This window comes from Cheilinus undulatus, linkage group 1 (assembly GCF_018320785.1).
Source record: "Cheilinus undulatus linkage group 1, ASM1832078v1, whole genome shotgun sequence".
NCBI lineage: Eukaryota > Metazoa > Chordata > Actinopteri > Labriformes > Labridae > Cheilinus > Cheilinus undulatus.
Window position 1 is genome coordinate 33,536,858 of NC_054865.1, and position 14,441 is coordinate 33,551,298.

At 38.7% G+C, this 14,441-nt stretch overlaps 1 protein-coding gene across 5 annotated transcripts in view; it reads left to right on the forward strand.

Moving 5' to 3' along the window:
* Positions 1 to 14,441, forward strand: part of nfat5b (nuclear factor of activated T cells 5b) — a 58,665-nt gene that overhangs the window by 17,091 nt on the left and 27,133 nt on the right. For 2 of the 5 annotated variants that reach the window (XM_041778433.1, XM_041779165.1), the window contains exon 2: positions 14,172 to 14,297. In XM_041778433.1, the coding sequence (XP_041634367.1) occupies positions 14,172 to 14,297 (126 nt within the window). Of the gene's footprint in view, positions 1 to 9,225; positions 9,343 to 9,494; positions 9,572 to 14,171; positions 14,298 to 14,441 lie in introns of those variants that run through there. The other 3 variants (XM_041779990.1, XM_041781463.1, XM_041780751.1) reach the window with 3 other exon arrangements.

The following is a 14,441-nucleotide window of genomic DNA, read 5'->3' on the forward strand; positions in this document are numbered from 1 at the left end:
TTAGGACTTTGTGAGGCTTGAGCAGACCTATAAATACGTCTTCCTGTTTTTGTGAAGATCTTACATTTCTGTTTTTAATTATTTAATGCCTTGAGGCACAGACATACATTTCAAATGTGGAAAAATGTGGTCCGCAGCCTAATTTTGTATGTTAATGTATGCCATTCCCACTTTCTTATCAGTAAAGTCAGCAGCATATCAGAAATCAGCTGGCAAGGTTTCCTGAGAGAGACCTCTAGGCCTAAAGCTAATATCAGATCAGGTTCACTGTAGTCCACTGAGAAGTCTGTTAAATAGTGATTGCAGAATAGACATTAAACTCATACCCCTTTTCACTCAGTCTCCAGTGGTCTAAATCCAATAACTGTGCTGCTTTGGTCAAAATATAACATGGATCAAGCTAGGGTTGGGCAGTGGCTCAAATTTATATTTTTGTTAAAAGAATTTAATTAATGCATTCATTTTGCCCTTTGCAGTAATTGTTTTAAATTGTGTTTTTTCAACGTTGATCGAGAGAGCACATTTTAGTGCAGATTATCAGTATGATATGAGTATTGGGAGATGTTAGCTTCAAAAGTAAATCATTACAAATATTTGTCTATATGTAAAACTGATTTTTTGGTTACAAAAATCTTTCTATATCAGCTGTAAATATTGTCCGTATGGACTAATAAATTAGTGCAGTTTTAGCTGTACCAACGGACCTACATCAGCTGGAGCCTTTTTCTGTTCATCATCTTTCCATCCATAACTAGGGCCCTATGAAATCCGTTTTTTTTTTTTTTTTTTTTTTTTTGCCAAATTCCGTTTTAATTTTTTGGAATTCTGTTTTTTAACCTTTCCACTAATTTCACCATGAAAAAGAGTGTCCTGTTTATGTCACAGTCCATGCAGTTTGATGCTGCATGTGTTTTACTCCTGACTGTAACAGTTCTCTCCTCATCTCTCTCCATACATTGGTGTCTGTCTGTCTGCCTCATATCAGATCGCTACGTAAATGCAGACACGTGTTTGCTCGTTAAGCAACCAAAGGGAACTACAGTATTTATGGAGGAATTATTAAGCTCATTGTTACTCGAATGTAACATCATTTAGAGTGCGGGACTTCATAAAAACCTGAGTCCGTCCGACTCGAGTTTGAAGCCCTTGAGGGGTGAGCAGGTCTTATAGTTGTGACTTCAGCTGTGTGCCTCACGCACAGACACACCTCTCTCTCTCTCTGTGACTCTCTGGTGTGGTGAGGTAAAATAACTTGTAGCACGGATGAGTTTTCTTGTAGGTGCAACATTATGTCACACTGTACTGCCCCATGTTGAGCTACGTGATGTTTGCTGGTGTTTCGTGCAGCTTTTCTGACATGCTTTGTATTGTTTAGGAGGGGGTGAGGTGAGTGATTGTGAAGTGAGGCACAAGTTGTGCCCCGCTTTAGTGATTTCCCGGAACATATTCCCCAGATATACGCTCCTCTTTCTAAAAAGCACAAAAGTCAAATTCATTAAATAGTAGATTCCGTTTTTATTAGCTAATACCACGATTCTGTTCTCGATTCTGTCCGTGATTCCGTCAATGCGGAAATCATAGGGCCCTACATGAGGACTGAAATTTGTTAGGTCTTAACTACATTTAAGTATCGATATCATATTGATATTGATATCAGTGTTGGCTGAAATTGTTTTGTAAATATCGGCATATCAGCATATCAGATTTCGCCAAAAATCCAACACTGTGCATCCCTATTTCCGGTGCTAAGAACAGCCCCCTCACCAACCCCTCATAATAAGGATGACATACTGAGCTCAAGTCAGAGCATTTATGTGCTCACTTCTTTGTAACTATACCTGTAGTTTTAAGTTTTATTTCTCCCCTGCTGAGGTGTGTCAACCTTACTCTAACCCCATTCAGCCCTAAACCTTGGTGATAAATAATGATTCAGCTTTGACAACTGACTCCATTGCTTGAAATTACAACTGCACAGCTTAGAATCTTTAGAATTTGTGCTGATATCTGATATGCAGATATTTGTAGATTAATTTTAGCTGATACCAATATTTGTATCAATACAAATAAAAAAATGTAGTTCAGACCTAAAACTTAAGTCCTTAAAACACACTTTAAAGTTTAAGAAATGAGGATGAACAAAGAAAAAGACTTAAGCTGACGTAGTTCTGTCCTGCCTAAAACTCAACAATCTCATTCACAGTTCCAAAGCATAAATAATCTCTAAAGGTTAAGTCAGGACTTTGTGAGACCTGAGCAGACCTATAAATGTATTCTTCCTGTTTTTGTGAAGATCTTACATTTCTGTTGTTAATTATTTAATGCCTTGAGGCACAGGCATACGTTTCAAATGTGGAAAAATGTGGACCCTAGCCTAATTCTGTATGTTAATGTATGCCTTCCCACTTTCTTATCAGTAAAGTCAACAGCATATCAGAAATCAGCTGGCAAGGTTTCCTTAGAGAGACCTCTAGGCCTAAAGCTAATATCAGATCAGGTTCACTGTAGTCCACTGAGAAGTCTGTTCAATAGACATCTCATTCACACATCCAACTGATGCTTTTACAGCTGATATACTGGTTCACAGGCAGAGTGAGAACAAAGGACTAGGTTGCCTTAGTGTACATTTGGTAGGTTGGATTGTTTTATGGATGCTCAAACATGCAGTGCATTCAGAAAGTATTCAGACCCCCTTCACTTTTTCAATTTTGTTGTGTTTCAGCCTGATGCTGCTGTAAAGCAAATCATTTTTATTGTCATTAATCTACATGCAGTACCCCATAATGACAAAGTGAAAACAGAATTTAAGAAATCTTTGCAAATTTATTAAAAATAAAAAACAGAAATATCAGATTTACATAAGCATTCAGACTCTTTGCAAAAAGACTTTAAATTTAGCTCATGTGACTGCCATTTCTCTCAATACATACAGTGCTAAACACATTTATTAGACCACCTGTCTCAGAGACCATCCAGCATCATGAAGTGCTTTAATGCTGACTCTCATTTTCCGTGAGCTCTCCACGTTTTACCATTTTGAACAGGAATGAGGAATTTCAAACTGAATTCACCTTTTTATACCTAAATTTGAGCCGGCTCACTGGGCTTCTCTGAGAAATCAGAAATGAATCAAGCATAACATTCAACCACTAAAACTCATTTTTCTGTTCAGGAATGCAAGTAAATAACTATAATTTGACATATTAATCAAGAAATAATAATGTGCTTTACTATTTTTCATTTTTTTGTAAATCAATAAATTTGAAAATTCATGGATAACAATAATAATTATATTTTTAGCATTAAAAATATCATTTGGGTTAAAGAGCTTCTACATATTGGTGTATTAACCATTGCAGAAACATAAAAAATGATTTTGGATTTACCAGTTTTTACCAATGCTGTTAATTTAGGGCAGCTGTGACATAAAACTTACTTTGGGTGGTGGTCTAATAAATTTGTTAAGCACTGTACCTCACTATAGGAGACCTCACGACTGACAATGCATATCACAGCAAAAACCAAGCCAAATAGAAGAAGTTTGGCACGGCCAGGACTCTACCAAGAGCTGGTCGTTTGGCCAAACTAAGCAATTGGAAGAGAAGCATGTTAGTAAGAGAGGTAACCAAGAACCTGAGGGTCCCTCTGACTGAGCTCCAGAGATCCTATGTGGAGATGAGACAAAGATCCAGGACAACCATCACTGCAGCCCTCCACAGAGATGGGTTTTATGGCAGAGTGGTAGATGGAAGCTTCTCCTCAGTGCCAAACACATTACAGCCCCTTAGGCTTTCATGTGGAGTCATTTGTTTACTTCCAGTATATGGGTCTGAATACTTTGTGAATGCACTGTATGTGTAAAAATATCAAAACGGGTGTTTGTCATGCTACGTCTATTTAAAATGACGAGAAGAGCTTGACTAAAAGTATCAACACTGACACTCCAGCACCTTTAAATGAAGCTTAATTTAATTTCATGAACTGTTAAGTCTGTACTAAAATCTGTAGTTAGTATTCTGTTTTCAACTGTATTGTTGCTGCAGTGTGTTGTATCATATGGTTCACACAATATCATGTCGTATTGAGTTGTAAGTTATTGTGTAGTAGAGGAAAATAAGCTTTTACCTAGGGGGAATGTGCTACGTATATTCTTTCACACCTTATCTTCTCTCTTTCTTCTGCTTTTCAATTATTAAGTTTATTAGGAATGTTTTATGTTAGATTACAAGTTTGAATTTAGATTTTAATTAGATTTTAAAGCAGAGGCTTATAGTATAATTATGTGATCTGTATGTACCACCTGAAGATATCTTGTGATATTTTAATGTATTCAAAATGAGAAAAAGTTTAGCATGAATAGGAAAGATTTTTGCATAAAGAGTACTTTATAAAAGTATTTTTGAGATGATTCTTTTCCCAGCTTCAGACTAAACTTGGTGAGCATGGCAGCTCGATGATGTTACACTTTCAATAGGCGTTTGTGTGAGCTATTGCTAAAAGCCCTTCCTGTTGCTTCAGAAAGGTTTTCCTGTGAGAAAGATAGAAATACATGTGTCGACACATTGAAAGTTTAGTGTGAGACTTTTATTGGACTGTAAGTTATTATTATATGTATGTCTGATTCAGCAGAATAAAAGCAGTCAGTTCAATCTTATTTCTTTGGAAATGAAACAAAATTCTCTGGCACCACGGATGAGACATACTGAAGTGTATTCCCGTATCTGTAACTGAGCGTGGCATTTCTCTGTGAGTGTGTGTGTGTCAGTGGGTGTGTGTCTGTTGTCCTCTGTAAATACTTTGAATTCCACCGCTTTCCGAAGTCGTGCTTTCATGTTAAGCTCTGTGTCTTTTTCATCTTTTCTCCTCAGCTTGTAAACACAGGGTTAAAGGTTTAACATGACGCTCAGCCAGATTTTAAACAATCATTTTCCCCACTTTTATTCATTCCACAGAAAGAGTCGCTCCCTTTGCTCTGCTAACCACCACCTTTGTTTTCAGACTTGTAGCTGGGTGGTTTGGCCCTCACAGGAGCCTCAGTGGGCTGTTTTCTAAAGTCAGGATCATGGTGGGTGTTTGTTGAAAGTGAGTCATGTAAATTGATGCCTAAAGGTCATTTCTGGTCACTTTAGGATTATTTGAAATGAAAGCTACATGCCACAAACTGAGACTGGTGTGAGATAAATTATTCAGCACTATGTAAAGCCTGAATGACCCTCATTTTTGAAATCACATGCTAAAAGCAGTCAGATCTATAAGTTTATAAGAATTTCAGCCGAAACAGACATCGACTGCCTTCCCTTTCTACCACGTCTGTTCTTTAGGAATAACCTTATTAAGGATGAATTTAAAAAGTCAACAAACATCACCAAATCTCATCTCCAAATGTGTTTTTGGTTGTGTTCTTTTAACTCACCTACTCTTGCTCTTGTTGTGTTATATCTAAAAATTTGAGATCTTTCAGTTCAAGTTGATTCTGTGGATTAACATTTTCTTGTAGTTGAATGTGGGCCTAAGCAGCCTTCTCTGTTAGTACTGTATGATCAGCATGACGCAGTGATGATGCTCAGCATACATGTTTTTACTCCTGGTCCTTTGTATGTCATGTAATCTCATACAATTAAAAAAAAAAAAAACAAATCAGTAGGCTGTAACGTAACACATTTGCAATTAATGCACAGGCACAGCCCTAAAAAATGCTTTTCCATGTTTCACCTGTTTCCCTCTTGAAAATTATCACAATATATTCTTTAGCTGTCTTACTTTATTGGGAAAATACTTTGTCAGTGCCATGCTAAAAGCTCCATTTATACTTTCTGTTTCTGCAGATTCATGCTTATGTGTTGAGTCTGGTCCACGTAGTCCTGAACCTACGCAGAGGCCTCAAATATGAACCTCTTCAAAAGGGTGCCACTGTGAAACTTTTCTTTGAGTCATCATGTGTGGTATACTCATTCAGGAGTCTAAGTGACAGACTGGGCTATCAAAATGATAGTTTTGCAACTTGTGTGTCTCCTCATGTGGCTGACAGTATCATTAGTATTCAGTGTTTTTGTCAGTGCTAAACCTATCGTTGTTTTATAGTCAGCAGCTACTACTGTCTATTGGTATTATCTATATGGCCAGCCATATAAAGATAGAAAAGCCTCTAAGATCACTTCAGGTAATCTGCTTTAAATTTGACTCATAACTTGTGACTATGGCGGTGATGAAATTTAGATATATAATGACTACCCTGACAACTAACAACACATGCTATGTTTCTTACTCAGGTCTAAATGATGCAACACAAACGTATGACTCAGGATGACATGTATGAAGTTAACACCTTTGAAAAGGATCCAACACCGCAACCCATTCATGCCTTTCTGCGCTCATCAGCATTTAGTGGTGTTTAAGCCCACATGAATTTTGTTAAGACTGAGAAGAAGACGTTAAAGAGAGTTTGGTATGAATAGTCATACTGTGTCAGGGGAAAAATGTTTATCACCACTGCTTAGAGTTGTTGTTTGGAGTTTTTAGCTGCTTTGCTTGTGACTTTTCCTTTTCCTGTTATTTAAAGAAATAGTAATTGACTTCCAGAGTAACACTGACTGGATGTCATCAAACACTTTTAACCTGCCTTCCCATCCATCCATGCATACATAGATTGTCATGCCACACATACAATTGTTGCATACTTCTTTGACAAGTTTGACTAGCTTGTAAATACTCTCTCAGTAGCCAGTTTATTTGTATCCCTCAATAAAATCTTGCTCTTAAACAACAGATAGAGTAATCGACACACAGACGGACAGACGTAGGTAGATTCCTAATTTTTCGCCATGATACAAGAAGTGATTTTTGGAAGGCTAAAAATACTCAAACAGTCACAAAAGGTTACTAGAGCTGGGTGTACACTGTGCAATTTTCCTGCAATTCAGCCACAAATTTTGAGTCGCATGACTCGCTCTGAAGTCGGACGACTTTCAGTCAGATTGGGTGTCGTTTGTTGTGCTGTGTACAGGGGAGTACGATGGCCGACCACAGCCTGACTACAACCCCACGACCTGCTCCCGACTGGTTGGAAGGATTTCTGGCATGTTTGATATTTTGGTCGTACATATCAGACACTTCAGAGCTTGAGAGCAGAAACACAAGCAGAATAAATAACTTTGGGGGATTGTTTTTCTTTGTAAACTGTCAGACAACATCCTAAATTACCATGACAATGCCTGGAATCACTTTCTGATACACTCCTGCCATGATAAAGGAAATAAATGAGCAGGAAATATTCCTACCTGGGGACCTGCAGCTGGCATAGAGGTGATGCTGTTTGTGTGTGTGAGACAGAGAGAGATAGTGGGAGAGGGGGAGAGAGAGAGGGAGAGAGAGAGAAAGCGGGAGAGATAGAGGGGGAGAGAGAGAGAATATGACTGGAAACACTTCACCCTCAGACCCTGAGACTTTTTTAAAAGGAAACTCCACCAGTTTCTGTCACAGTCCGTCCTGACTTCAGTTGCACAGTGTGAGCACTCAAGTCGTACGCAATGGTCATGCGTTGTAAACGATTCAGCCACACAATATTGGATGACATTCTGCCACGTCTGTCGTATGGTCGGCTTGAAATTGCACATTGTATACCCAGCTTAACATGAGCCCAGTGGCAAAGTCTGATTTTCAATAAAATCCTAAAATGTCTTAGTTTGAGGACTTCCCTTATGTTATGAAGGGGCTGTGGAATTGTTTTTTCGGTCTTAGTGCCTACAGAGGGAACTAAAGTAATATGTAAAGTGTGGCTAATTATGTGGCAGAACTGAGAAAGCTGGTGCAGGACTGTAACTTCAGTGATTCGGTGACAATGGTGTTGAGAGTTTGTGTGATCTGTGGCATAAATGAAGACCGGACACAGCTGGGGCTGCTGTCGGAGGATGGAATGACTTTAGAAAAAGCACTCATGTATGCATAAGCAATGGAGGCAGCAAACAGAGACATTATGGATTTACATGGCATGAAAGGACCTAGTAAACAAACAGAGCAGTGGGGTTGGTGAACAAAGTCAGTGGCACACTGCACAATGCCCCAGCTGGACATTGGAAAATGCTACAGATGCGTGGAGAAAACAATCTGGTCACAACTGTGCAAAACAGGGAAACATAAAGAGAGTCTGAAGAAACAAAACGGGGGGCAAAGATAATACTACACAGTTTAAAGGGGAGGAAAAAATAGTATGAAAAGAGAGCTAATTTCCTACAAGAGGAAGGGGGAGGTAGTTAGAATGAGAAGGTTTTTATTATGTATCACATTAAGGTCATCACACACTGGGTCCATTATTTTGGGATGTGTTTTTTAAAGTCTGTAATTAAAAAAAACATCACGCACTCAAACATTAAACACTGAGTCTGTCCCTCTTTATTTGTATTCAAATAAAGAGAGGGGAGGGGGGCGAGCGAGTGAGAGAGAAGGATGCAGCAGGTGCTGATCTGAATATTCAATCATCCATTTAAATAACTTGGACTGGTGCGAAAAAACACAAATTTGAACCTGTTCAGAAAAAATTAATGATGGACGAAAGTTTCAGCCTTAATGGGTAAATATAATTAGTATGACATGAGTTAAATTTTATTTTCAATGTGCAAAAAATGGCTGAATTAACTGAATCAGTCTGGATAAGGAGATAGTCATTCATAGAGAACCAATCAGAAAACAGCTTAAAGTAAATGGCAAAAATGTAAATAGACACAGGCTGCTGATTCACTTTAATGTCAAGGAGAGCATTTTACAAGTTATTCTGTGATAGCCAAAAAGCCATGCTTGCTCAGTGCAGGATTAAGCTCTGAGCATACGGTGGCCACAGAGTGTAAGTATTAGGAGCAGCTAAAGTTGCAGTAGAATATGAAGGCATCACTAAGATATTAATTGTAGAGGTAGTGTCAGCCTCAGGAACTAGTCTAGCATACATTATTCAGTGTTTCCAAATTTGCTCATCTTTAGTTTGTATACTTATTATAAAACTGGTTTTATTTGACTTAATAGAGGACCAATCAATTGAACAAACAGAGACATTGTTCACAGATGGATTCAACTTTCACCACAATGGTGTAATAGTAGTAGTGTAATATCCTGTGTTTTTAATGCCCATTTCTTCATTTGTTTCTGGGCAGTGCTCCTTATTTTCTACTTTTCTCACGAGGCGCACGAATGCTCAAAGACTTGTCCCCTGATCTTTGTTGCTATGGAGTCAGTGGCAGCCTTCATGTAGGCTTGGCTGTAAACATTTCAGGGTCGTTGTACATGGTTTGCTGCAGGTGACAGCCCCTTTACTGTTTCTCTTCACTGCTTGGATTAGTGTCTAAATGTCCTGACAAGGTGAGCATGTTCTTATCTTCCTGAGCATCTATTATTCTGAAGTAATCCCCCAGGTTCAGTCAATGTACTTGGTGGACCTCTTGTATTTTTTCAACATAAGCAGGTTACTTGATTGCTTCATTTCTGCTTGACAGGATTCCACATGACAATACCACCAACCTGTTGAGCAAGTTGAAGTACAGAAAAAGGGTCTGTGAGCACAGTAAACAAGGCAGAGAGAGGCAGAGAGGTAGGTGGAGTGGAGGAGGGGGACAGAAGGGGAGTTAAATCAGTCACTCAGCCAAAAACACAGTGCCACGCCCCAGGTGCCAGGGCTAGTAAGAGCAAGCAGCAGGAATGTGAGGGAAATGAATGGGAGTGTAAGTCCTGCCATTCACATGGTGAGTGCTTTCTTTTTTCACCTTTAGCCTGCACTACTTACCATCTAAACATATCACAAAGCATGGTGAGGTTATGAAGACCAAAATATTTGACGGCCGGCTCAAAAGTGTCAAACTTTGTTCAAGATTTCTGCCATGAAAGTGTTTGTTTACATAGACAGTTGATGGAAAAGATTTTTGTATTGATAGTAGAAGTAGATCTGATGAGACTAACTGCATGTGCATGTTGTCTGTTAGTGTGAAAACTTCTGTCAGACTGTTATGAGGATGGTCACATGAGGACAGAAAGTGTACGTTTTTCCTCACTGGTCAGCGGTCTTCACAACACGGCTGCAGCCTCTAGTTAAAATCCAAACATCACGTGGTGGGTGAGTCAGTAAGGTTTATTTCCCAGCTAACAAGGCCGACCTTTTCTATTTCTTTAATTTTCTCCCGTGTGAAAGAGACAGTGTTTTGTCCCATGTAAATAAAGAATAGCACCCTGTCTGCTTACGAGGAAACACATTTTCAGCAATGTAAGATGTTTTTTTCAGTCTTTAAAAGCACCATTGGACTCTGGAAACACTTTGAACAGGCCAGCTAGTGATTCGAGTCTGCCGCTCTCAGAGAAGAGTACATATTTTCTGTCTGTGCGGTTGGCAATCTGTTTACTGGAAGGGTTGCTCACCCAGAGCACATGTTGCTGCATGTGCAGTCAGTCGGCGAGCCCCTAGAAGACTAGAGTTTAAGTGTAAAAGCAGGGGCAGAGAAAGTGTTTTTGTGGAGGCAGTGGGGGGGTGTTTGTGTGCATGTGCACGCATGAGTGTCTGTGATTTTGTTTGGAGAACTCAGCAAATAAGCAGCAAAACCACACTAGAATCCTGTGTGTATGTGTGGTTCATTGTGAGTTATATGAGTTTGCAGAGTCCAGATTTAAGCTCCCTTTCTGGGAACCAGCATTCCCTGCTCTTCTAAAGCGAGCCGTAAGAGACCGGAGGGCTTTGGGAATGAAGAGGCATGGGCTGGTTTCAGTATGTCCCAGGTTTGTCTATTGTACACAGCGTGTGGTAACAATGGGAGGGTTAAGTATCTGATATACACACCGAACCCTGGGACTCAGCTGCAAGTAATTAAAGCTGGCAGTTGGCAGAGAAAAGAGTCAGGCGACTGTAATGGCCGCTCTAAGTTCATACCATAATATTTGGATGATGAATCAGGCTGCTAGTAAAAGTGGTGTCATGCTGTTGACCCAAGGCTTTCTCCTTTCCCCACGTCCTGTTGGCCCTGTGAGAGGCACAGAGAGAAGAGAGAAAGACTCTGTGCTGTCCTGACACTTGTTTGTCATGAAATCTGCCGTTTACTTGGTGTGCCAGAGCATTTACAGCTTTTACCTCAAACCTGGTGTTGTTGTGGTTGTTTGTTTGTTTGTTTGTTTGTTTGTTTTGTCTCTGGTATGGTCTTCATTGGGATGCATTCAGGGCCCTCAGTTTTTAGCTTTCATGAAAAGAATAGTCTTAAAAAGAGGCATCTATAATCTGTCTAAAGAAAAGCTTCATGTATACTGGCTTTACACCTATTTTAATGGAAAGGTAAACAAAAAGGACACCCTTAAAAGCAACTGAGGTCTATTTTCATCAAATAATGAAGCTTTTTTATTCAATCAGGCCCCAAACATGTCAGCAAACCTCTTGTTTTGCACAAACATCTTGTCCAAAACCCACATTTTCTGTATTGTTGATGTTGGGCCATAATCTCTTTTCACCAAAATCACCTGTTTTAAGGATATAAAACAACAACAAACTAACAAACAAACAAATGAAAAAAAGCTGGATCTTTGTTTTGTCATAGTTGGTGTTATGGTAGTGTGTATAGGCTTTTACCAATACAATACAAGAACTTCATTTATCCCCGAAGGGAAATTCAATATGTGTATTGTAAGTATGTATGTACTGTATCCAGTATGTGTAATTAGTTTATTCTATGAAAGAACTCAAGCTAAAATGGAGTTACAAGGTTTCGGAACAGTAAAACTGAATGTACCAGCTTTTGACATCATTGATTATAACAGCTGAATCCAGTCAGTACCCTCATCACATCACATTTTCATCAGCTTACAGGTTTCATTTAGTTTATTTTGGTCACATTTGCCATCAGTTTTTGCTGTTGTCCACTAATTATCCAAAACGTTGTTAGAAAATATTTATCTCCATGATCAGAGCATTTAACACCATAAACTTTATGACTAGGGGACTTAATTGCCACTTAACCAATCAGGACTTCCTTACACACTTAGTCTAAGTGTTTCTTGTAAAGAGAAGACACTGAGCTTCTGTAAACTACATACAGTACTGTATATTCCATTTTGCTTAGCTTGTGCATAAAATGAAAGCATGTCCAAAAACCTACCTATATTTCTGTTGTGTTCTACAGGTGAGGGAAGCAGCTGGCTTTACGCTGTAGCCTGCTTGACTGAGTTACAACCAGTCAGAGCCAATTTGCTGTAATCTTTAAGCGTTATGTACCTTTGTTTGTTTACTTTCAGTTCTACAGTGCACTGGGCATGGAGCTACGAGGTTTTGTCAACAGTTTTGGGACACAATGGAGTTAAAGGGTTTTGTAACAAGCGCTTTTTGACACTTTCATTTGTTTTAAATCTGTAAACCCATGGACAGATGGCACTGATTTATGAAAAACTAAAATAGAATAATGAGAAATGAAGATTCGAGGTTATGGCCCAGTGGGATTTAATTGTAAAGTTCTACAAACAAAGTAAATGATCACATTCTGTAAGCTGAACTGGGAAAAGAGGGGGAGAAAATAAATGATAACAACTGTCTTGGCTTCATTTTCTGCAGTGTCACTTATCCAATTTAATACAGTACTTTCAAGTCTGTCAGAAGGTTTTGTAGGGTACTACTAGTTCTGTCTTAAAAAGCTCTTGAATGACTGGTAAGTGTCTCTAGAAGATTTGTAAATGCTGATCTAAGTCACATCACTGAGATATCTCTTGCCCTCACCTTTCTTAAGGCTTGCAGGTTTTAATGACAAGAGAAATTTAGACAACTTAAGCTGCTGCTCCAGTATCATTCTAAGATCACAAGCTATACTTTAAGCTAAGTATTGTGGGTAATGTAGGCACCAGGTTCTGATTAGAAGGAGGAAATGTTGGGAAAAAGACAATATTAGTTGTTATGTGCAGACTTCTGGACTGTAAATGTTGCAATGTGATGAACTTCATAAGCAAAATAGAACAGGAGCACAATATTGGATGTTATTTATTTATTTATTTTTTGCAAATATTTCCAAACTCATATAAGCTGATATCAATGACTATATACATATATATACATACATATATATATATATATATATATATATATATATATATATATATATGTATATACACACACATACACTTTTTTAATTGTCTGCTAAGAGAGTCTGTGTTGAGTGGTGCTGAGAGGGGAGCAGAGAGAGACAGTCTGGTAGTTGTTTTATGTTTGGAGTTTTATTTATAATGTTCAGGACTCACTCCTTTACTGTGCAGCACCCCTAAAAATCAGAAAATCATCATATCCACTGATATGATATCTAACTTTTTTTTTTTTTTTAAGATTTATTTTTGGGCATTTTTGTGCCTTTATTAGATAGGGGAGGGCAGTGGATAGAGTTGGAAACAGGGTCAAGAGTGGGGGAGAGACACACGGTAAAGGGCCTCAGACCGGATTCAAACCTGGGCCGCCCGCATACATGGGGAGCGCCTTTAACCACTAGGCCACCTGCTCCCCTGATATTTAACTTTTAAAGCTATTATATGCTGATATGCCAATAACATCATGCATCCTTACTGAATAGAGATGTCCTTTTGCTGTTTGATACAACAAAGTAGGATCTTATTGTTGTTTTATTGCATACATAAGCCACCTTGGGTCTCATGAAAGGTACTATATAAGTCCAAGCTATTATTATTATTATTATTATTATTATTATTATTATTATTATTATACATGAGCTGATCCTTTGGAATCTAGTTAAAGATCTTGATCAGTTTTGCATCCTAAACAAGATCATTGCACAATTTCCATTTCCCCAAAAGCAAGCTGTCTCTCTTGTTTCTGCAACTATGGCCAACATTATGGACACAGCAGTGTGTTATGATTCTTGCCTACTTGCAGCATGAAGCACTCTTCTGCTACAATGAAGAGTTAACGTGAAGGCAGTGAGGGATAAGGCTGGAATCCTCTGACATTTTCATATAGGAATAGTTATGAATTTTCTTTGTGTAGATCAGATTTGTTGCCAACCAGGTCAGAGATATGTGTGTAAGAGTTATTTCTCAGGAATACATGACTCAGAACTCCAAATCAGACATTGAGCTGACATGTAAATCATCCTTGACATCGTATATACCACATCTGCTGACTTCCTCTTGCCAGCTAATTCAATTGTTTCCCCTTTCTTCGTCAACAGAATCAGCGTATGATCTTCTTCCAAGAAAGCTACAGTTGTCTTCCTCCACTCAGCAGAACCTAAAAATAATGAGTCAAAAGAGCGGTGGAGAGGCCGGGCCTCCTCCTTCAGCTGCTATAGCATCAGGTAGGATCCTACTCCTTGTACAATATTGTTATTTTCCTCTGCAAGCAGGACTGATCATGCCTCAAAACTCATGTAACAGTCTGCTCAAAGTATGCATGTCAGGGCTGATAAATCATCTGGTTTATCTGTGATTTATGTCAGTTA